Source organism: Theobroma cacao, chromosome 4 (assembly GCF_053813885.1).
Source record: "Theobroma cacao isolate CCN51 chromosome 4, ASM5381388v1, whole genome shotgun sequence".
Taxonomy (NCBI): Eukaryota; Viridiplantae; Streptophyta; class Magnoliopsida; order Malvales; family Malvaceae; genus Theobroma; species Theobroma cacao.
Genome location: NC_142642.1, coordinates 34,946,013 through 34,970,352, shown reverse-complemented (window position 1 = coordinate 34,970,352; position 24,340 = coordinate 34,946,013). Strand labels below are relative to the sequence as shown.

The 24,340-nt window shown below is 35.5% G+C and overlaps 2 protein-coding genes across 4 annotated transcripts; both read right to left on the bottom strand.

Moving 5' to 3' along the window:
* Window positions 1-515: 515 nt before the first annotated feature.
* LOC18602659 (magnesium transporter NIPA (DUF803)) lies at window positions 516-4,172 on the bottom strand. Of its 3 annotated transcripts, none has more exons than XM_018119753.2 (9): window positions 3,805-4,172; window positions 3,401-3,613; window positions 3,226-3,282; window positions 2,380-2,470; window positions 2,016-2,176; window positions 1,727-1,854; window positions 1,491-1,628; window positions 1,299-1,391; window positions 518-1,107 (listed from the first exon to the last, which is right to left on the bottom strand). In XM_018119753.2, the coding sequence occupies exons 2-9, from the start codon at window positions 3,525-3,527 to the stop codon at window positions 937-939; spliced, it is 966 nt and encodes a 321-aa protein (XP_017975242.1). In that variant the 5' UTR covers window positions 3,528-3,613; window positions 3,805-4,172; the 3' UTR covers window positions 518-936. The 3 variants fall into 3 exon arrangements, with proteins under 3 accessions (XP_088662091.1, XP_017975242.1, XP_088662090.1); XM_088805964.1 differs by having other exon boundaries at window positions 3,841-4,172; XM_088805965.1 differs by lacking the exon at window positions 1,299-1,391 and having other exon boundaries at window positions 516-1,107.
* A 195-nt stretch (window positions 4,173-4,367) lies between these two features.
* Window positions 4,368-24,281, bottom strand: LOC18602658 (ARM repeat superfamily protein). The gene is made up of 31 exons (XM_007034186.3): window positions 24,031-24,281; window positions 23,803-23,925; window positions 23,275-23,432; window positions 22,620-22,664; window positions 21,355-21,433; window positions 21,149-21,222; window positions 20,432-20,538; window positions 19,480-19,662; window positions 18,775-18,978; window positions 18,456-18,666; window positions 18,296-18,370; window positions 17,855-18,204; window positions 17,478-17,670; window positions 16,942-17,194; window positions 16,516-16,855; window positions 16,162-16,342; window positions 15,912-16,052; window positions 15,514-15,775; window positions 14,899-15,360; window positions 14,120-14,583; window positions 12,879-13,015; window positions 12,617-12,798; window positions 12,134-12,526; window positions 11,563-11,688; window positions 11,186-11,251; window positions 9,287-11,097; window positions 8,917-9,196; window positions 7,797-8,030; window positions 5,339-5,923; window positions 5,053-5,185; window positions 4,368-4,935 (listed from the first exon to the last, which is right to left on the bottom strand). The coding sequence occupies exons 1-31, from the start codon at window positions 24,097-24,099 to the stop codon at window positions 4,679-4,681; spliced, it is 8,178 nt and encodes a 2,725-aa protein (XP_007034248.2). The 5' UTR covers window positions 24,100-24,281; the 3' UTR covers window positions 4,368-4,678.
* Window positions 24,282-24,340: the final 59 nt, after the last annotated feature.

Genomic DNA, 24,340 nt, shown 5'->3' with positions numbered 1-24,340 from the left:
ATTCTCATGAAAAAAAAGTTTTTTTTTTCATTTTTTATCCTTGAGCCATAATTTTATTTTTAAAATTCCCTTTTTATGGAAAATTCATTAATTTATGTCCTCTCATGTATAACTTCTCATTCCTTTCATTTAATATTAAAGATAAATGAAATAATACATTGAATCAAAAATGTAATTATTAACCATTTCACCCTTTACTTTTTTTTTTTTATCCTTCCTACTATGTTTTCTCAATAATAACTGTACTATTTCACTGATTGCATGTAAGTTGGCAAACCAAAAGTTTTGAAGAATCTAATAACTTTTGAGTCCAAATGCATGAAACTTAATAGAAATTCAGGGGGTAATGTTTCTCATCCAAACCAAATTTGAGTTACATGGATTTGTCAAGTATAATAAAGGAAAAAATAAATGGAAAATAAATAAGTAGTGGATCAAGGAATTTGATAAAACTTCAACTCACTTTTTAGATTAAAATAAATTCCCTAAGTTGGTATCCAATGACTATATAGTATTATTGTGGATGCTTAGGTAAGAGTCATGAAGATTATGTTTCATAAGTATATACTAAAAATTGAACAGTCCACACTATGAAACACAAAACAGATACTATTAAGATCGAAGATCATGAACAAATTTCTTGTATCCTTTCCTAATAACACTCTTAGTAAAGATCTGTATGTTTCATACTCACAGTGTAATTAATATTCTGTCAAAAGAATAAATGAAGAGGAAGTTTTGCAGCAGCAGCATCCTTTCACATCCACCATGTCAGTGATGTCACATGATTTGCATATGACTTTTCCTTCAGTTAACAATCCTTTCTCAACAAAGAGAGGTCCTGTCTCCTAACTCTCTTCCTTTTCTGTTTGGAAGTAGGGAAAACGTAGCAGTTTTTGTTGAGGGTAAAAAACTAAAAAAAACATCTGCTTTTAACTATTTGGAGTCTGGAGTTGGATTTAAATCAGGGCTGGTAAAGACAGGGCTTCTCACGCTTGGACTTTTTCCCATATCTTTTGTTTTGTGTAGGAGGAAGGTCCCTGCTAGAATTGTCACAAACCCACATAACTCTGTTGCAATATCTGCTGCAGCTTGCGAATCCCACTCCTGCATTGTAAACCACAAGAAGAGAGATTGTTGTTTTCATTCTTGAATTTGAAGATGATTGTAAGATAAAACCATTAGTCATGCATGGCACAGGTTTAAATCTAATTGATGTGGAGAACTTTAAGTTACATAGAATGCAGAATTAATTATGAAAAGGGATAATATATATAAAAGAAATGTCTAGAACTTACCTTAAACATGATCATGCTGGCAATAATGGTGAATGTTGTGAACATGACATAGTAAACAGGAGATATGACAGCAGTATTAAAGGTGTCTAGAGCCTGCAAAAAATGTATTCATATATGGAGGAAACTTACATCACTTTTAAAAGCTAAGAGTATCATATATGCAGTGGGATGTAAATCTTTTTCAATATTTACCTTGTTCAAGTAGTTCACCTGCAGAAGACAGCAAAAGGTCACAACAAATGTGAAAACCCATGTTTCGTAGTATTTAAATTGATTCATTCCTGAAAACGACAGCTTCAATGCGATTCCCACTGCTTTTACACCCATTACCTGTAGAAGATGATAGATGGTTTACAACAAAGAACTGTTTAAGCCATAATTAAAACAAAAAAAAAAACAAAACAAAACTTTGCAAGTTATCAGCAGACCGTGAGAGAGCCCATGAGGGAGCAGATTCCAACATATACTATCAAATGGGTTTGGCCGTAGCGTGGAACATATCGAAAAATAAGAACAGCTACCAGAATCAAAATTAGTAGAGTGTATGCAAGGAAACCTGTGGACATAAAAAATTCATGTATTAGTCTGACAAACACTAATGATCCATGCCATTGGATGTTAGTGTATTGCAATCAAGAGTGTCTATCCGATCAGCACGGTTGTTTGACAGGCTTAGCTAGACATAATGAAGTAACTAGATAGGAATTTCTCACATACCTGGCTCTGTTGCAAGCTGCCATACTTCTTTGACAGATTCAATATTTCTTTCCTGTGGAGCATGTAAAACAATAGTCGTAGAGCCCACCACACACAGAGCACATCCAAGCACACCAAAGATGTGTAATCTCTCCTCCAGGATGAAATGGGCTAGCACTGCACTGCATAATAATGTTTTCTTCATAACGTTACTCAAATCCACAAACCAACAATCCATCCAACAATGGCCAACATGTGTCTCCACATGCCCACATGCATGAGATATGTAAGCTTCTACACAACTTCCTTGTATGAATGTGGATGAACCTAGCTAGTCAAAAGATTCTCATATTTCTACTGACAAAATGGGAACATGATCCCATACCTGAAAATAATACTTAAAGCTCCCAATGGTGTTACGAGAACTGCAGGAGCATACGCATAAGCAGCGAAATTAGCTATCTCCCCAACTATCACTACAAAATTAAAAGCACATTAACATAAATCAAGCAGTAATATCAGGACTTTCTGAACACGAAGTCGTAGTAAAACAAAAAGCAGTAAGAAAAAATGTACAGTATGGTAAACTTGTGGCACAAAGATGGATGGTTTGCTACTAGATGGCATTGCATATAAACAACTTTGCTCGGAGTTCGTATGATGGATGGTTTGCTACTAGACGGCATTGCATATAAACAACTTTGCTCGGAGTTCGTATGATTCCTTGAAATTGAACAAAGATTGTTCTTATTTTTCCATATGTCCTGCTTCTCTTTTTCTTCTGTTTTCCTTTCTTTTGTTTGTTTGTAGATTTGTTAACTGTTTCTTTTCGTCTTTTGATTAATCGGTTAGTCCAAAATCATTACCTAGAAAAACTTGAAAGATTGTAGAAGAAATGCCTGGACTTTTTGCTTGCAAACAGACATCTATCTCTTTTCCTATATTTTCAGGTCATTTTGGATCCGCAGACAGTCCAACGAGGGCAATAATGAATAAAGCACAAGTCTCGTACAAAACATTAACACAATTTATCCTATAGAATTGCCTTGGTGCTTGGCTCTTAGATCAATAACGAAGGATTTCCTTGAACCTCATGGCAACTCTATTAATTCTCAACAGCTTGAAATTGACAAGACATTTATTTTTCCTTCACAATACAAGAAGAGTTTTGATAACAGGCAGGATTGAGAACAGAAAGAAAAACAAATTAGAAGTAGTTGTTAAAACTTACTAGTTATCATCCCTGCCCACCACCAAGGTTCATACAAATAAGAGTGCCCTCCTTGGCCTGATCACATTAAAGATACAACAGTTCAATCTTGAATCATCCATTAACAAAAAGATTAATTAGCCAAAGCTGCTACCAAAAGGTTGAAGAAAAGAAAGAAAGAAGAAAAAAACCAAACCAGCTCGGGTTCCAGTTGCTCCAGCCTTTTTAAGACCCTTCTTCTTGATAATAAAGCTAGATCCAATAAAAATGCTTGAAGAGACAGCCATAACAAGTCCACGAACATTGTCGATTGACATCCCCATCGATCATATAAACAAACAATAATGGATGATGGAAAGCTGGTCTCTTAATAATTTTTGCAGGGCCAAGACTTCCAATCCAGATTCCCCTGTGTATGTCCATATCAAATCCAAAAAAACATCATTAAACAATTTAAAAGAGAAACCTTGATGTAATTTGCATGATACAACATACTTTTTCTTCTTATATATATATATATTAGACTTGCTTTTTTTTTTTTTTTTTTTACTTTCTTGGCACACTGCAAAAGGGATTAATGGGACAAAGCTAGAAACCTACGTCCATAATTCTGATGAAGAAAAAGAGAGGTTTGACCTTTGATGGGGAGAGAAAATTAATCCTTTTCTTCGCAAAATGAAAGAGAAAGACAGAAAGGCAGAGAGAGAGAGAGAGAGAGAGAGAGACGTGAATGGTAAGTTCGTTACACAAACGTTAGAGAAACAACTACAATTTAAGATTGCCTCTGAATCCCGCGTTATCCTCGATTCTTTCAACTTTTGGCCCTCCATTTTCATCATATTCCCCAAAATGCCTCCTTTCTTTGTCTTACTTTTTTTTTTTTCCTCTGTTTTGAAGCATTAAAGCATAGGTTATGGGACTTTCCCGACCCCATAATAATGGTGATATTAATAAACTTTTGACGATCATGCTTTAGAATAATTACATTAAAAAAAAACGTAATTAGGGATTTTCAAGATATGGTAATTAATAGGAAGATGGCATGTGGTCGGAATTTTAAGATTTTTTCTACAGGTTAGAATCACATGTTTAAATCTTAGGACAATAGGATCCTCAAAATTATTAAAAGAATTCACAAATTTACTATCACTAACCTCAACATATTAAAGATTAACTTACTTTTCTATCTGGAGTAAAAATTGAGTTATAAATATTCTGGTATTACAAGTAAAGGAGATCCCTCACCAATCAAAACCGAGGGAAACAGGTGAATTTCTCAAAATTTCCTCCCAGGCAAAAGCAATGGGAAGAGGACATCCAAATTTTGATGATATCCATGGTTGTGTCTATTGGTTACTATACAAGGTAAGTAAATATCATTTCCTGATGCCTTAGTCATGGAAAAGAAAAGCAGGGTATCATCGTCCCTGTTCGGAGAGCTGTATATTCAAGGGACTATTCATAAAATCAATTCTCAACGCATCCATCTTTCCATTTTCATCGCCATTATCTTCCTTTTCTTGTTGGCACGATGCTTGGCTGCAATCCTCAACTTCCTCTTGGCATTGCGCTCAGGGTTGATAACAGCCATGCGCTTCTCCTCTCGCTTCCTCTTATCCCTCTTTGATTTTAGTTTCTTCTTAATCTCACTGTAAACATGTCCAAAATCTTCAGTGCCTAAAGTGTTCCGTATACTTTCCAAAACTTCTTGTGCTAATTGCTTTAGATCATCTGTAAGACAATGCGGATAAAAATGGTCAAGTTTGCAACAGCATAAGGATTTCAATCAAAACCAGGAAGGTCTAAAGTTATACGGAATAAATCTAGTATGGGAAGGTCATAACTCACCAGGGATTATTTTTCCAGCAAACCCTTCGCAAACTTTATACAAGGGCAGCATCATATAAGATGCATAATGTCGGCAATCATCCTTACTGATTTCAGGTAAAATTTTCTGGAAACTATTGAAGACAATCCTCAACTGCACACGGCATTTTAAATTTATCAGCACAACATATATTCAATAAAAACAAAAATGCAATTCAAAACCAACAAGTTAACCAGTCGGGTCAGGAAAGGAATTTCAGTCCAATGCATTTCCAGAAATCAAATAAACACCAACAGTCTGACCAACCTGAATAGCCTCCATTTGAAGGGCAAGCTTGCCCAGCTCTTTAAGCAAATTAAAGACAAGTAGATATTGAAGGCCCTTAGAATGGTCTGTATCATTTTGGTCATGTGTAGCACCAGTGATAGACAAAAGCATTCCTGTTGCTTTTCTTGGATTGAGCAACTGGAAACCTTTAACAAACTGCTCCTGCTCATGCTGTTCAAGGGTAGACCAGAACTTTGTATGGTTCACACCAGCCCACTCTTTCATCAAGGAGTTCAGACCACCAATTGCAAACACAAGATTTTTTGTAATCAGGCTGCTCCGGTGATGATGGTTCTTTTCCTTCTCCTTCTTAGCACCAAGCCTTAGATCCTTTGTAGCAGCCTCATCATCACTGATAGGTGCTTTCAGTTGGCAGCAAAGGGAAACAGCTATCATAAAAAGTCTACTTGGCGTCATAAGGAATAAAGCTCCATATGACTTCTCAGAACTACCTCTTCTAGCCTCGTTCATGCTAGTAAAATACAAGGCAATGAGGCGATTTGATACATTGCGCAACCATGCATGCGGATGCAACAGCAACTCACATATCATTTCCCAAATGTCCTGATAATGAGTAGAGTAGTATTAATATGAATTCAATTACATAATCAGATTGCTAATTTCCTATCATTAATAATAAATATGGGCAGGATATGTCTGTTCTTGAGTTGGCTGATTGAAGAGACTTGTTTGAGTACAACATGCTGTACACCACTTAAAAATGAGGGTACTTCCTATTTGCAACTCATTATTGTTTTATGTACAATTTCTAGAACTGTCTTTGCTTCTGTTAGCATCTGTCTAAAAAGTCAGGTAGGTTATCACCTCATGAAAAACATGAGTACGGAGCTAATTTCTGACCTGTGCCAGAGGATAGTTACTGTAATGTTTGGAAACTTGTCATTATTTTTTACAAAAGGATCACATAGGTTTTTAAAAATAAATAAATAAATTTACATATATACATGTGTCTGTACTAGATGGCTGATAACTATGTGGCATAGAGAGGGAATACAACACATAGTCTTTGAATTAAAACAAACTAAAATTGGATGCACAAAAGATTCTAAGAACCTAGTATGTTGAAACATGTTAGGTGTTCAAATCATATGCAAGTGGTAACGCTAGATTTAACTAAAACCCTAACATTATGTTGGCAGAAACATTTATTGTAATTGGATCAGTACTCATTATCTAAAATGCACCAACATAAGACTACAAAGCATTCTAAGCTCTTCTGCTCATCAAGCTGAACAAAATAAAGCCCTAATGTTGAGAAAATTTTAACTAAATTATCTATGCTATTTGCCACCCACAAGGACCAACAAAAAATCTGAGCAATGCTGTTTCTCCTTAAAAGTTATATCTATTCATGCAATGCAAGACTAATATTTCCAGAGCCAGCCAACGGGTGTAATGATCTAGCTCATATCATGGAAGATGCACATGACAATGTAACAGACAAAGGGATAAAGCTTATTGACTGTTACAGGGGTATAGCCCCCAAAACTTTGTCAAATTTTCTCTGATGTCTTCCAAGGATATTTCCTGAAATATATTGTCAACAGGCCCCGCCCCCCAAAAATAAAATTCAACTTTCAAATTTTGGCTCCACTCATGCTTACACATATGAATTTGTAGGTGCATAATTGTTTGTACCTATGCTTATTTGTGAGATGTAACAAATTAAACCCAAAACAAGCATGCAAAACCATTATAATGAAATAAGCAAATTATAAGAAACTTAACATAGATGCTCCCTAACAACAAAAAGAGGAAAAGGATAAAAGATAAAAAGACCCTCAAACTTTGTGTAAATGCACACTCAAGCCATTGTACTTCTATTGATTCAAGTAAACGATGGGACTACTATTTAAGTGCAATCAAGGCAAAACAACTACAGACTATTCTACACTTTAAAAGATTTAATCAGTTCTTGTTGCAAATATTTTGTTTCAATTGGACTTAATTACATTGAAATTAAAGTTCGATGGCTTGATTAAATCAAATAAAGGATAATAACTTAACTGCACATGCAAAATTAATGGCTTTTCTAAACTCTATCTTTAAAAGAAAATAATAATAATAAAAAAGATATAATCAATGTGCCATGATTTTACAACACTATATCACATCTGGAAAGGGTCTAATGTCTTTTTTATAGTTTATCTTTTAAAAAGAGAGAGATAAAGAATGAAGGATTGAATGAAACAATATAATGTGCCACAATAATGATAATATTCTATTATATTGATGACAAATCAGCAATGCTCAGTTACCTGCCTCTAGACATATAAAGAGGGATATACCTAGCTATCATTAACAGATTGGCCGTACTTTTACGGAGAATGGTGGTCAATAAGACAACTAGGGTGGAAAAAGGAAAGTCTTATCTAATAACATTTTTACTCTGGAACAAGAAACAGCCAGGACATACCTCAAGATCCCGTTCAAAGCTTAAATCATGAAACTGAAGGAGCATCTTCTCCAACATAACCAGTGAATAGTATGCCTCTTTCCAAAAAGGAATAGTAGATTCATCAGAAAGATCCATCTCTGTGTTGGTAAGAGCATCAATAGTAGAGTGCAAAATGCTTTTAGTCACTGGCAATATGCTACTTATATGCTTTTGAAAACTTTTTTTCATGACCTCAATCACTAATCCCAATACCTGCAGAAAGACATACGTGACCATCATAAAAGGAACACATGAGAATTGTGGAACCTAAAGAAAATATATTTACAGAGAACTTGATTAGATTCAAGTCCGGCCATGTTTCAGAATTTGACTTAACAAAACAATATATCCATTAACTTCCAGGCTCACATCAGCAAGGAAGAATGAATTGGAGTCCCCTACCCCCACATCCCCAACAACAAAGAATAATTTCAAAATTTTTTTAACAAACAAAATAGAAAAGTTAATTCAGCTGCTCAATTTATAGAAAAACTATCATTTCAACAATTCCAAGTGTTGGAAGAACTGTCCTAATTAAGTTGAATCTAGAACTCTAAAGAATTAAAGCAGAGTCTAGATACTCATGAATAGCTCAGACTCAACTGATATCCAAGCTCACGGCTTACTACTCATAGAACAAACCAAACACATAAAGCTGACAGAACTTGTTCAAATTAAAGTATATAGTCAACAGTTCGCAGCCCAGCTCATCACCAAAATATAAATAATACAACAAAACGCCCCACTAGTCCACCATAAGGTCTCTACACCAGCAATAACTTGAGTGTGGGAGGGTATTACAACAAGAGCCACTGTTCCTTATCTTAGACAAGAGCACTTTGGAACATTCACCCTATATAGTATTAGTAAGGTACACTTTCATTAGGTATATATGTCACCAAATTTTCTCAAGCAATAAATATGGTAAACATGTCATAACACAAATAAACAGCATTCACAGTTTAGAAGGTCATACATGTGGTTCAGAAATTTTGCCCCCATTTCCAAAAATTTACTGCATTTCTATTCTGAAACTCCAAGCACGTAGCCAACATCATTCTCAAACATTAATCTAATAAACCCCTTTAGAGAACTGTACCTGTGCACCTGCACTCCATAGTTGCTGCTTCTCACCCATATACCAGGACAGACTGTACTCAAGAATGGACTTCACTGAATGTTGGCTTACACGACCAATAAGGAGCTTTATAATTGCCCCAGTCATAGACCGGACTTTATTATCCTGATCATTAGCCAAGCACACCACCAGGTGTACAAATATGGTCTGTGACTGCTCATCAACAATGCTTTTCGGAAATTTGATCATAATTGCATGGAGCATTTCAAGCACAGATTCTCTCCCAGTGGGATGCTCATACCTGCAAGAAAGCAGACTGGTTTAAGACAACTCCAAAACAAAATAAACAAAAAAAAAAAAAAAACATATCTTCAAATACTTTGACACGTGCCTTAGATTTGCAAGCAGAAAATCTAAATGTTGCTGCAAGCGTTTGTTTGAAAGATGATAATCAAGTAAGAATTGCAACAAAATCTGACTGCATTTCTTGCGAATTGGTTCCACCTGACTAGTTACCATCAATTCTGCAACTTGAACTACTATATCATATATCTCATGAACAACTAACTTGCGTTTAACAATTGCCTTTAGAAGTGACAAGGCAACAAAAGAGGGATTCCTTTCAAGGTCCACAAACATTGGAAACTGGACTAACAGATGTAACTGATCCGAGGATAATGTAATTTTTGTACTCCTCAAAAGCACAGTTAAAAATTTTAGACATGACTGCATAAGAGGATTTCCAGGATTTACTGATCCTTGTGCGATACTCAACAGTGTCACCTTCAATTTATCAGACTGAGATTCAAGGGATGGCAGAGGCAGCCTTACCAATGGAGTAAGACATCTAAGGGATGCAGATAAAACATCTTCATATTTGGAACTCAAGCAGTTGCCAAGCAACTTGATAAAAGGATCCAACATTGATAACAGTTGTTCATCATTTTTGTCCAATTTTATGCTTTTTATTCTATTTTGCAAAACCCCTAAAGCAAATACAGTAATAAGATGTGAACATGCAGATTTAGTTCCAAAAGCCTGGCCAGAGAAAACAGTTTTCTCATTACCATGCTTATTTGCCTCTGTACCAGAAGAATTCACACCCAACCCATTTTCTTTATTAGTTGCATCTGCTATAAGGCCATATACAAAGATGAATAGATCAGTCTGATTTACAGTTGGATTGCACCCAATTCCGTCTGCTATGTGCTTTAACATATTCTCCAATTTTGCTTTCACTTTCGGTGTCAGATGCTTTTGCAAGTGAGCTGTAATGGGAGAAAGAAGCTTTACCGCATGGATTTTGAAAGTTATGCTTTGGGCAATCAATTTCAGGGTTTCAAAAGACTTGCACTTTCTAGTTTCTTTCATTTTAGAAGCAATCTTTTCCACCTCTTTCTCCTCAGCAACATCTCCAAGAATATCATTTTCCACCACACAGAGGAGATCTTCTAAACAATAATCCAAGCTCCCATAAGTAGACTTTGAAAGAGTCTTTGACAAAACAAAATTAAGTGTGTATCCTAGAACATGCAGCTCAAATCCCCGTTTCAATGTTGCTCGCAAAACCTGAACTATAAACTGCATATATTCAAGTCCAAGCTCCTTCAGACATTCAGCCAACACAGACCTAGCTTCATCACGAATACTTTCTAGACGATTCTTTAGAAAATTCGAAATGCGGTAAATGATGCTAGACAGCTGGGAGTCCATTATATCTCCTGGAAGAAGCTTTAGAAGTTTCAGTGCTGCAAGACTGATATTAACATTGACATTATCAGAATCAGAACTCAATAAATTTCGTATCTTTGGCAGCACTGTTTTTTGAAGGCAGGTCTGTATCTCAGCAACCATAACAGAATTACCACCATTCTGCAATGCTGAAGAAACAGTACTACTGGTTTCAGAATCTAAAATGTTGTCCAAGGAATCTTTGGATCCTTGATTGGAACAAAGCTGTGAATAACTAAATTGGTCCAAGATACAGCAAATTAATCGTAAGAGAACCTTCTGCTTGTCTGGCTTCATCCTAATCTCCCTAAAGCAGCGAAGCAGTAATGTGTAGTATGATTTCCATTCCATCCTAGCAGAAACTGAAGCAAGTGCTTGCATGCATGCAGCTCTAACATGTTCATCCTTTCCATGTTGTAAATCGAACAACATGTTGAAAAAGAGTGGAATAAACACTTTATTTATGATATCCTGCAAGCCGAAAGCAGCATAGCAAGTTTTTAGTGCTTATAAGAAAACTTCCCCTAGTTAAATACCAACGTGTTAACAATGAAGTTACCTTAGACATATTGCTCTTACTGATAACATCTGCAAAGCGAGACAAAGCCTTTGCTCTCTTATGTTTCTGCACAAATAAAGAGGCAATTGAGAAAAATCTTCAGTCTCCTTTGTTGGAACAATCATTAACAGCTAAAGCAAATTAGCTTTTGTTAGCACTAGCAAAAACAGAAGAAATACACAAAGGCTGAAGAAAAGTTACAAACTCCACTTCAGAATAGAAATATTTGCTGAACTTACAAGAACAAATTATCAGAACGAACAGAACAAATAAACAGCAGTCTTTCATCACATGCATTCAGAGACCATTGTCAATCACACAAATGATTTATGTCAGAACATCAGTGGCCAAAAGAGCATAGAAAGCAAGGAAATAACCTGTAGATGGATGATATTGTTGAAAAAATCTTGATCAGCATCTTCAGAGCATAAAGCTCTGAACAAATTAAGATTTGCCAATTGTGGAAGCTTTATCACCATCTCTCGCAGCAAATCAATCCATTCCTGAAACCATTCCCATCCATTAAAAAACCTCCTGAATATTAAGGATTGAAGACACAGATTTTTTTTTTTTTCAAGTTACTGCAACTGATATTGCAAATATCATGGATTTTTCTCCACATACTACATCTTTGTAACCCTAAAAGGATACAAAGAAACTGACTATAATAACGGCAAAATATGTGTACGAAGAACAACGATACGCATCAATGAGTGTCCTTATGCACATAAGCATGTGTACATAATGTGGTGCACATCTATATCACATTAGTTGGTATAATAATTGAAAAATTGCTTTCCCAAACAAAATTGTTACCATCAACAAGGGTCCTTATGCACAGCAGTACATGTGTACATAGTTTGGAGCATGCTGTATCAGATGGGGTGGTTAGCTAACATATCACCTATTTCTACAAGAGGACTAAAATAGGTCTAAATCGTTTGATACCTTTCTCACAGAAATTCCCCTGCTAATTGCATCCCCCATATTTTTTAAAAGAAATTTGTTTATAATACGCCTCATGCATGCTCTTGTCCAACGGCCTCCATCATCTATCATCATCTCTTCAGCAGTTTCATGGTGATCTGTAACCTCTTGGCCAAGAATTTTGGCAGAGAATTCAAGAAATATAAGTAACAACCTATAAGCATGATGCCTTAAGATTAATTCTTCTGATGACATATCATATACACATTGTGACAAAATGAGTAATGTATGCTCCACTGGCACAGCACAAAAGAATCCCATTCCAATCTCTTCATATGCCTTGCCTATAGTGTCATAATCAAGCTCATCCAATTCAAAAGCTGAGGTTGCATTCAATTGCCTGACATGTCTAGCCTGCACTCCAACCATCAGAATTAAAACTTATGATATTCATAGATAAAAGAAACTCCCAAAATAAAAATTTAAAAACAAGGCAAATATTACCACCACATGTACAGAAGCATCAGTTCTAGCAAGTGCTTCAAGAAGATCACAAATAAACACCCGAATATCCAGTTTAACAGAAATAAGAAGTGGCGCAACTGCATTTATCATCTCAGTGGTCCTCTCACTCCCTAGTACAGGTATGATATCTCGAATAACTTGTATGGCTTCAAGACAGATACCTGCAACACCAATAAAATACATTAATACAACAAAGAAAGAGAATAATTTTGTATCAATACTTATTCTAAATTATTCTTACCAGAACCTTGGACTCTCTTTGATAAGAATGGGAGCAAGATATCAACAAATTTCTTTGCCAGCAATGGATCCCTTATGTACTTCGATAACAATTTAAAAATTCTAATTTCTGTTTCCCCAGGACATCTGACCAATTTTCTGTAACAGCAAAAGAATAGATGAAGGAAAAATTCAGAGATGAGCTTTTCCATCCCCTAATAACTTTTAACTCAAAAGCAAACAACTCAAATATATATGAGTCGTTAATGCAGAAACCATAAAAGGGGAATTAAGAATGAAGTAGGGACAGAACAGAGTTCCACATGTTGAGAAAAGAAAAAGAGAGTAAAAAGTATTCATTAACATTCAATACAGACCAGCCTTTCAAAAAAAAAAAAAATTCAATACAGACCAGAATATTAAACTTCAAAAGAACACATTATTAGTCATAATAAAAAGACGTTTCCATTACCAATGGGGCCATAAAGGGTCTTGGAGAAAAAAGACACAGAAAAGATAGGTGTCTCAACTTACATGTTCACTGGCATTTTCTATCAAACATAATATCTAGACAACCCTTTAATTTGGGGGGAAAAATCTACCATAAAAATTTTCAAAATATCCTGAGAGTAGAAACTTAGAATTAGTTTTTTGTTTTTGGACCAAGGATCGGAAAGGTATCCAATGTTTCTCATTGGTCCTGTGACAGAAGGCCTTAAATGAAACTACTACACATTACCATACTTAAAACATTCTCTATCTATTTCTCTTCCCCTCCCCCCCCCCCCCCCCCCCCCCTTTCTCTCTCATTATCAATCATTCTATTTTCTTAAAAAAAAAATTCTACCCTCCAAATATATTACTACTAAATTTTACGTTCTGTTTGAAAAAGGGAAATAGAAAAGAAAAAAAACAATTTCTCTCAAACTTAATGTACTCCAAGTGAACAGCACCTTACTCAAAGTGCACAACCAAGAACTGAAAATTTATATGGTCATATCACTGACATGCTTCTTGGAAGATTTCAACGATGATTATGAGAAAAAGTTCTTATTTCTACAGTGATGCCAGATTAGTGAAGCAGTAAGAAAATGGATGATCCATTATGTGAGCCAGGAGGAATAGCAAACGAAAAACAGTTCTTTTCTTCTTCCAAAGTAACTATTTATTTCATAATAGTTTGAAGCAGTTGATTCTTCAATACTTCTACACATACTAGCATACCTTTGCATGAGAATTACAGGTAAGATGAATCACTCATACCTCTTAGATGCACTATCACTCTGAAAATGATGATACAAGCTGCAGACAAGTGCTTCTAGGTTTGGATATATCACACTTTGGATAGGACTGTTTTCATCATCCAACTCACAATCAAGATCAAGCAGGTTTGAAATAAACTTCAGAACACAAGATAAAATAGCTTCTGAAGCAGTTGGGACAGCTAGAATTGAAAAAATATCAGGAACAAGATTCCTTTCCCTACACAATAGGGACACAAGTCGGTGGCTTCGACTCATAGCCAGAAAGCAAGAGAACAGGGAACTTGGTTTTTCGCTACTAGAACCCTCCTGTTTGAAACCATGAATTAAGGGTTTCGTAGATGTAAAAAATAGGTCCCAGAATTCACAACCAAAATCGTGGTCCTCGTATTTATTGAGAACAAGAGAAACAATTTTCAGACATAGAGACCTCAAATCTTTGAACTGCTTGATGGCAATGCCAGTCTGCAAAAGAAGAAAAAAGTATCATTAACAAGCTGTGTCTTTTAAATGCAACCTAAACTTAGTTTCCTTCAATAAAGAATATGGTTATTTGTAAAAGGCCAATTAGAAGGAAAAGATGGTGAAAAGAAAAGCATACAAGATGCTGTTCCATCATTGATAGAATATAACATCAAACAGAAATCCTATTGAATACTACAAATAGTTCGTTACCCTATTTGAATTTAAAAGAGACAAAGTATTTGAGAAAAGGAGCAGCTATCAATCCAATTGAAGAACAAGGAAAAAAGACAGTCACAGCACAGCTGGAAATATTACCTGCACATCATTTACCACTGCACTGTCTTTGTCATCAGAGCTCAGCTCAACACCAGGATGATCTTTTACCAGAGACGATTCAGCAACCCTGGCAATGTCAATGCTCGAACTGCAGCTTGCTAATACCCGAACAACACATCCCATCAATAGATCAAGAAAAGGTCTGACATGAAATTCATCAAAAACACCAATAACATCTTCAATTACATACAGAAAACCATATCTTTTCTTCCAGGAAAGGGCTGTTATATTTTCCACTGTGAAATATTTCAGATAATTTGGTGCGTGAAATTCATCAATAGAACTATTTGGTAAGTTCCAATACAAGTTAGAAGCACAATCATCTTCATTTGATATAATTTGCAAGGGCTTTAATAACAAAGCAAAGAAAAGAGGGAGCTCATGAGCGTCGAGTTGAGCTATGAAACCAAGAACTGCCTTTCGAAGATGTACACTTGCATGCTGTCAAAATAAGGTCATAGCATCAACATTCAAAGTGATAAGAATGACATGATAGTGAAAATAAATACATATGGATAGAATTGGAAAACCCCATAGGCTGAAAGGTTAGGGGTAAAGAATATTTAAATCATATTCAGTTGGACTTGGATATACCTTCCGAGAAGCAAGTGTTTTCAACTTTCTAATTTTTGGGATCAGAAGACGAACAACTAAAGGCACCAGAGTCACCCTATGAGCTTCTTCAATTAGACCAGATTCTTTAGATAAACTCCATGTTGTTAGTTCTTCTCTCAGATATTTTGAATTGATTAGATTTTTCAGATGCTGGTCATATGGGAGTAAGAAGTCATCTTTCCACAATAAAAGGCAATCAAGAACCCTTGCCTGTATTTCAGCATCAGTCTCATCTAGAAGCCTGATAAAGACAGAAATAAAATACATGACCCATCCTAAAAGATTGTTAAATTTGAGTTTAGATTTTGTGACAACTAACACAATTTAAAGCAAGCGACAAATGAGACACTATAAAGCACCAACCACACTGCACCAACCTATTTTGCAGAACATCTTTTAGAAATTGATTTCGATAGAATGATCTAGGGTTCCGCATCAGTTTCAACAAGCTCAGCCATTCTTTAAGGATTCCCTTCCACTCCTTCCCGTCATAAATGTCTGAATTGAACAATCCCAAGCTGCAATACCAAATGAGAAAATAAACAAAGTTCTAATAAGATGATTTACTTCAATGCTTCATATCATAAGAAAAACAAATCAATGGTACAAGATAAAGAAGATGACTACCTCACAAGATTATCGCTATCATAACCCAAAAACCTTAAAAATAGAGGTATAATTTGACGGGACTGAGATTCAGCAACAGAAGGAATCTTTTGTAGAGATTGGAGCAACAAGGACAAGACTGATGTGCCTGGTGTGTTATCAGATGCAGGCTTAAGAAACAAATTGAATTTCCTTACAAGATCTGAACATTGAAACAAGGGAGGAAATTAGAAATCAGTATTTATATCATGAAAAACAACGATCATATTACATACCCTAGACCAAGTTTCAATCATAAAATCCACTGACAAGATATAATATCAAAAGGAAACAAATGAATGCCAATTTAATAGCAAAATACATATCTTCACATACCACTAGATGTGTTAGATAAATTGGCATTTACTCCGTCAAGTAGAATATCAGATGCCTGAACCAGGGATTGACATTGCTCAAAATAAGAAATAAATCTATCCCAGACAAGTCCAGTGTGCTTGCTAATCAGAACTGAAAGGCACTCAGAAGCTGCATCCCATATATAGCTAAAACGATTATGGAAGATGCCAATTATCCCATTCAAGACAAGTGGTACATATGTTTCAGATATCCTTCCAGGAGAGAGCCCCATCTGTATTCTAGATATCAATAAGGTGACTTTCCTGCTGGTAAAAATTGAAAGAGAAGTGGCCTCAATAGATAGCAAGAGACGCAGAACCTGCTTTAAAGGAAATATATTAGTATTAATTATCTAATAAATGCTGGTGTTAAAGAATAAAAGCAGCAGAAGATAGTTGTACATACATTGCTATCATCAGTGGCTACAATACAAGCCTGAGAACCCTCTGTTTTTAATTTCTTCTCAGCTGGCTGATCCTTATCAGAAATTTCACAACTGAGAGGCTCATAATGGCACAAAATTCTTAGAGTTGGAAGACGAATCCCCTTATCTGGGTGACACAAATTATCGGCAAAAATGCCAACTGCATCCACAGTATTCTCTCCTTCAAGCACAGGATGATATATTTTCTTGCTGCTGTCTGCTTGCAATGCAGGCCTACCATTTTTATGATAATTTCCAAACATAACCAGTGATCAACAAGCACAACATGTTGATAAAACAAAGATAACCAGAAAGAGTATATGTGTCTGTGTGCTTTGTGAGTAAAATGAACAAGACATGTGCATGTATGTGTTTGTGTCTGTATTTGGTAAATTTGGGCAAGGCCAGGGGGGAAGGGGAACCGACCAGTGGACCTTGACCCTCCATTGAAGCGCAAGGACCACTAGGCCGAGCCTGGGTTATTTCAGAAAATTTGCATACATAAATGTCAACATACCCATTCACAATATCTAAGTAATCAGCAGCAGCCAACAATACTTGCGAGGATGATTTGCAGGCCTTGGCAAGATGTAATACTTTGCTCATTTCTCCATACCCAGGCTTTTTTGCAGAATACCATTTGTTATGGGAACCTAAAGCAGAACCAACTAGGCTTTCCCAAGTGTGTTTGGAAACACCTGCAATATATTCTGAAAGAATAGGAGAAAACCAAGAGAAAACATGATAAGGAGATACTACAACCAGATTTAAGAAAGCTAAAAATGCAGACGTGGCCATTCTTAACAACTCAAAGCTATGAATTGCAGGCAACAAAAGACAGCAGTGTTTCAGAGTACATACTGGAAAACAAAGATGAAAGGCAGAATTACTTACCATCTTCAATCATAAGAAGCTGATGAAGTGCATCTATCAAATCCATCAGCACAGATCCATTTGCTTGGACATCAAACATATGTGGATAGCAGCTTATAACTCCCCATAATACAGCCAACTTGGCATCATCAATTTCAGCAGGTAATGAATTCCCAAGTACAATATCATTTATAAGCCTGATCCAGTTACTAATAACCCCTTGCATATAATAGCATATCTTTGCAAGTCTCCCTTCAGAAATTCCATCTAAGAAGTTAGAGCTTTGAGGGTGCATTTGCAGTCTCTCAAAGAAGGACAGTAACAAGCAAATAACTTCTTCTGATGAAGATTCTACCAAATCATTCATAGCACTGAAAATTCAATCATAAAATTTCAGAAAACTGCAGCCAAAGCAGAAAGAGTAAAGGAAGATCCAAGATGCAACTTAGATGTCAATATTACCTTAAAATATGATCTCTGAAAATATATATTACAGAAGGGTCCTTCAGCAGTAGTTCTCTAAGAAAAGTCAACAAACTGAAACCCAAGCAACAGCATGTCATGAGAAAAAAATGCAGCTAAAAGACATGGCATTTGAGACCGATTCTAAAACAGATAATACCTTGAGTTCCCTAACTCAAATACAGGAGTCCACTGTAACAAACAGCCAGAGATGGATGACAAGTTATTAAAACCATAGAGTCCATCAAGAATGTGTAGCATTAGCGACAGAACCTTATCCACAACTTCCAGCAAACTACCATTTCCTTTGTTAGAAGGCAGTACAATTTTCCGCACCAAGGACCCTACAACTTTAAGCATTTGTTGATAATCTGCATGGCAGTACATTAATTAGAATAGGCAGTAAGGTAAAAGAAAGTCAAAATAATGTTTAACAGAAAAAGAAGGAAACCATAGTATCAAGACCATTGTCAACTCACTAGAAACACCACGCCCGTTATTAACCTGAACAGCAGATGTAAGTAGCGATAAAAGGCGACTTAGATGTAAGAAGGATCCATTAGTTTCAGAGTCATTTATTTCCTGATACAAGCACTCCCACATGAGAGTTAACTCTTTGGGTTCTAGCTCCTCCGATAATTTTTGAAAGGCAATAATCACCACTTCAAGAATAGCATCTGAACCTGCAAGAGGACATAGAAACCCTCAGGACCAAATAAAACTAGGTAAAGAAGAATACCAGCCACTAACCAACAAAAAACAAGATAAACCATGCTAGTACTAAGTCAGAGACAAAATACATTGCAGGGCTTAAGAATGACCAAGAAGAGCCAATACAAGCTATCAGCAAGTGAAAAATGTGTAAACTAAAGAAGATATACCAGTAAATAAATCACGTAGTTAGCAAGTCCTCAAAGAAACTTAACTATAAACATTAAACACTTTCAAATATTTCCAACATCCTGCAAAGAAAGATCTAAGTATATACCATAGTTATTCACTAAATATGTGTTGCTTGGATAGATGGGCGCACTAACAGAGTGAATAGATCATCAATACTAATGACTCTAGTGAGAAACCTCAGGCATTCTTCTTCCAACAAAGTATTGAAGTGCCTAAGCCATGTACATAAAGCACAGCATTAATGGTCTCTAGAAGGGCATTATCAGCAAGAAATAACATACCTTCAGGACACTTCTCACCAATAGCAAATATTGAATTGTCCACCAATAATCGCAAAACTCTCTCAGCTCCTGAATGGAACCTCGATGAGGTTCCTAACATAACATAACATAACAAAGCACTAACTCCAGACTTCCGTATAGGTAATGGATTCTTCGTAACTTCAAACATGATCTTTCTAATACCTGTTTCAATCAAAATTCAGAAAACATAAGCCACAGAATTTAACAAAAACTCAAATTCAGATCCAACACAAAGCAACACAATATACATCATAAGACCACAAATGCATGTAACTCGCAACAATTCTCTTGATTCAAGAGATTCATTACTTTAATTTTGTACAATAGAAATACAAACTGCAAAAAAAAAAAAAAAAAAAAAAAACAAAAACAAAACAAATTAACTGGGAAGGGGAAAAACCACAAAAAATCTAGCGAGAAAATCACATCAAGCAAATGTCTACCATACGCAACAATTAAATTATAAATTCAAAACATAACCTACTTAATGTAATACCTTCAAAATTCAACACAAAATGCAATAATCAACATCAGAGACATCAAAAAGGAACCCTGGTGTCAGCTTTAACATTTTTTTTCACATAAACAAAAATTGTAAGGGTTCCAAAATACTCTTACTCGCAAACATGGCGCTCTCCCTGATAATTATAGAACTTTTGCAGTGAAATATTCTCCAACAACTTAAAACATCAAAAGCTCATTTACAACTATTAATTGTTTCACTAGCATTGTTAAAAACTATTCGAGGGCATGCAGTCCGAAAGAAAATGCAGAATGAACATACAATGCTCAACTGGAAAAACATCCTATTAAAATATTATCACTAAGAGACTTAACTTCTGCAAGCTGAGAAAAAAAAATCTAGATCCTAATTCTAGGCATCATAAGAATAGGAAATTTGAAACAAGTTTCCATCATTGCAAGCTGATACCTTTTATAAGTTGCTCAACAGGTGCATTCCGCAGCAAGAATGATGTAGCTTCTGCCATAAACTCTTGGACATAATCCTTCGCGTAATATCTCAATTGTACTGTAACCCTTTAGAACAAAGGGAAAAAAGAACATAAGCGACATAAATTGTGTCAAATTTGTCATTCTTTCATAATCCACTTCAGTCCCAAAAAAAAAAAAAACTCCTATCTTATTCTTTTGTCAAACTCATCAAAAAGTTGTACAACTAATAGGTAGTTGTCAAGACATTATACGCATCTATCGGAGACCTGACAACATCAAAAACATATATAAAACCTTAAGAATATATAGTGAAACTCAAAAGATATGGTTCAGCAAAACTGGAAACATCAAAGTGAAAATACATATATATCTTTATAGAATTCAACACTCCCCTCGATATCTGTAGGAACTCCAAATGAAGCCCTAAAAATATTCTCCTCAACCATCTTTATCCCCTATAATTAACCAGAGTTACTTTCTTTTTCCCATTAAGGAAAAAACCATCTTTCTTTCTGAACTTTTCAATAGTAGAAAATTCCTTAATATAAAATTCTTATCTCTTCACCCAGTAACATTATAAGGAGAAAGGATATGTGCTTCCAAGATAAATTAAAAATCAAGAGGACTATCCAACTAAATAAGCTACCTATTTCTCATACTTACTTTGCAAAAACAAGACTCAAGAAATACTCACTTGAGAACATTTATGATGTCCCGTATGAAATACTTCTGCAAATGCATCATGATGCATGACCATGAAGTAAAAATCTGCATGCAAAGGTGGCCAAGTTAAGAGTCCACGTCAATAATTACCAAAATTTAGGCCAACATTAAACAAGTAAAACAATATTAACACATAAAGAACTACTCAGGTAAGAGAAAAGAGCATAGAGCCCAGACCTGCTCAATGATCTCTGGCTCCCTATCTGCACCACTTTTGAGGAGAGAGACTAATGAATCAGCCATCCTAGGCAGGAAGCTGGCCAAAAAGTTATGCAAATGAGTCAAATATAATAATAAAAGAAAAAAAAACATAAAGAAATCTAAAATAAACAACATTGCCAATAATGAAATAGAAAAAAAAAGAAAAAACAAACCATTGCTGAACTAAATGGAAACAAAACAAAAGTGACCAAGAAGGAAAACAAAAGGATTTCAAACTGTGAAAATTGAAAACAAAACTAGCCCTCATAATCACAGGTTAGCATCATTGCTCCTAATGCTAACCTTTCTAGAAGTCAACCACGAATAACAAGGATAAACTGCTCTTACAATTTCATCCCTTGCACTTCCTACAAATCATGAAAACGATGCAATGGCACTGGTTTTGGCACTTACACCTCTTGAGGTTTCTTCACTCGATAAGAATGGTTACAATGTCAAAATATTTTATTAGAAAGACAGAAGTACCTTCATGTTTAAAAAAATGTTTCAATGGAAAGAAAAAACACTTGTATCAGCATGTAGTACTTGAATTACAAATTAAGAACCAAACCCCCACTTCTGATAGAAGAAACATGAAGTGGCATAAATGTCAAAAATAAACAAGTAGTTGAAAACCACAATTGGTGAAAGTATTGCTTAAACCTGATAATTGATCTAAGTCAAACCCTAGCCATATGAGTACATGCGGCTATCTATTGATTAAAGAAAAAATCTTGCAGTTATTGACGGCCCTTGAGTTACAAGAGTTATTCATCTCCCCTGTTTCTTTGACAACTGCACCACTATTGCATGATGCTGTGAATACCAGCAGTTAATACAGTGGCCACCCTTCCTCTCCAGCAGGAAGCTCCTTGGGGAGAAAAAACCTTGTCTCTCCAATATAAATCAGATGTTTCCATAACAAAATATGTTTTGAAGCTGTTTTTTCTTCTTTTATTTATTGTTCCACTCAGTTTTACTAAACTATGTAATAAACCAGAACTATCAATACATAAAACACAATATTTCAAGGCAATGCATCAAAACTGTTTCATGCCCACCCATATAGATGATATGTACTCCATGCATTACTTGTAGCATAGCCGTAAAATAACCTATACATAGCATCAGTTAATACATGCATATGCACTTCAAGTATCAATAACATGCAGCACTGCATAATTGTTATACACCAGAAAGGGAGAAAAAAACGGATTTGATCACAGGAAGAAGGGACTCACGGAAGAAAATCTTCAAGAAGGTCTCTAGAGAAGGCTGCCAACAACCTGCACAAAAGTTAGAAAACTTTTGTTATCTCAAACCAGTACAAACAGAAGGGAGCACAAAATGGAGCACGAGAAACAGGAAGTTGAATATGCAGCATCAATAACACAAATTCATATAAGCTTTCCTTCAACCATAAAAAAAAAAAAAAACCAACATGGATACTAATATTATAACAGAGTATGCTGTAACATTATAGCCCAAGATAATTTCCCAAAATGGATACTAATGATCAAACCATCAAGCAGCTGCAATAAACTAATTTCCCAAGATGGATACTAATGATCAAACCATCAAGCAGCTGCAATAAACTAATTTCCCAAGATGGATACTAATGATCAAACCATCAAGCAGCTGCAATAAACTGTTGCAGCACTGCTGGCTAATTTCATCCATTGGTGTTAGACTGGATATAATATGCTATTGGTAAACTTGCTACTCAGACAGTCCTTTGTTTCTCTAGATCAATATGCTGTTGTGCTAAACAAAATCTAGAGAGTCAATTTAATGAGCCTCCAGTCTGCCATTTTGTTTGAAGAACAATTAACAAAAACGAAACCAAACTTATACCAAGACAATGGATAGAGCTTGATCAAGCATAAACTTACACACCTGAGTATAGGCTCAAGAGATAATCTAGCTTTCATTTGCAATCTCGATATAAGTTTAGTAAATATCAATTCCTTGTGCAAGAGTACCAAGGGTAGAGTCTGTACAAAAGGCAATGCTTCCGCATAAAATGAAATGAAATCCTCTGCAGTATTCAGTTCCTGCATTAACAATAAAAAACATAAAAAAAATTAACAGCAATGAAAGGAAAGTAAAGTAAATACCATCTAAAATAACATTTTAATGGACCAGAACTGGTACGTTTTATCATATTAGATATGCTTCCCTAGCGAACTGCATTAAATCCAATTAATGGACTTTGTTTCGAAAGCATAAACTATTTATTTCAAATAAGATCATTCATTTGTAAATGAATTATGTTCTCACATAACCGTGAAGGATTCCAGCAAAACAATAAACTAACTAAAAGCAATCAATTCTAAAAATGTAATAAAAAAAAAACCAAAAAATAGTGGGTTCCAACATGGTCAAAGAAAGAAACAAAACTTTTTGATGAAAATTAACGCATACCCTCCACTCGATAAGGCAATCCCGAAGGAAAGATGAACCTTCAGAGGGCTCTGACTTGATTTTATCAAGGCTTCGAAATACATTTATATCAATATCCTCTATTCTCTGAGAGAAAGTCTTGAACTGCAATTACCCAAAGAAGGAAACAAACTAAGAGTGCCAAATTAAAATGATAAAAAGAAAAAACTAAAAAGAAAAAGGAAAAAAAGGAGACAGAAAAGAGCATACAACAAAGCGCCTGCGGCCAGGAGATTTATTGAGAGACTTGACAGCTTGAGCATGGGACGGTGTTGCCATTGCAGAGATAGAGAGAAAAGAGTATTCGTTCCTTTTCTAGTTCACAAATATGAGGCTTTTTCGATAGCCAGAATTTTCCAGGGTTTTACAAGGGTTTTAGCAAACTGGACCTCTGTTTCTCTTTCCTTTTTTCTTCTTTCTTGGAACTTAGAGGCAGCCGCTTCTTCGAGGCTGAGAAAACCTGGCATAAACAAGCGCTGGCGTCTTGCCGACTAAAAAGTTACAATGGGCTTGGGCCGCG

Bases quoted from the DNA above. Each gene is read 5' to 3' on its own strand.
- LOC18602659 (XM_018119753.2), bottom strand. From the start codon at position 3,527: ATGGGGATGTCAATCGACAATGTTCGTGGACTTGTTATGGCTGTCTCT. The intron at 2,177-2,379 runs GTATGGGATCAT...ATTATTATGCAG, and splicing joins GCTTTAAGTATTATTTTCAG to TGCAGTGCTAGCCCATTTCA. The intron at 1,855-2,015 runs GTATGTGAGAAA...TTATGTCCACAG, and splicing joins GCAGCTTGCAACAGAGCCAG to GTTTCCTTGCATACACTCTA.
- LOC18602658 (XM_007034186.3), bottom strand. From the start codon at position 24,099: ATGGCAACACCGTCCCATGCTCAAGCTGTCAAGTCTCTCAATAAATCT. The intron at 22,665-23,274 runs GTGTGTAAGTTT...ACTTTTGTGCAG, and splicing joins TCTCTTGAGCCTATACTCAG to GTTGTTGGCAGCCTTCTCTA. The intron at 18,979-19,479 runs GTATGTTATTTC...GTCCTCTTGCAG, and splicing joins TGGTGAGAAGTGTCCTGAAG to GTTCAGATGCTATTCTTGAA.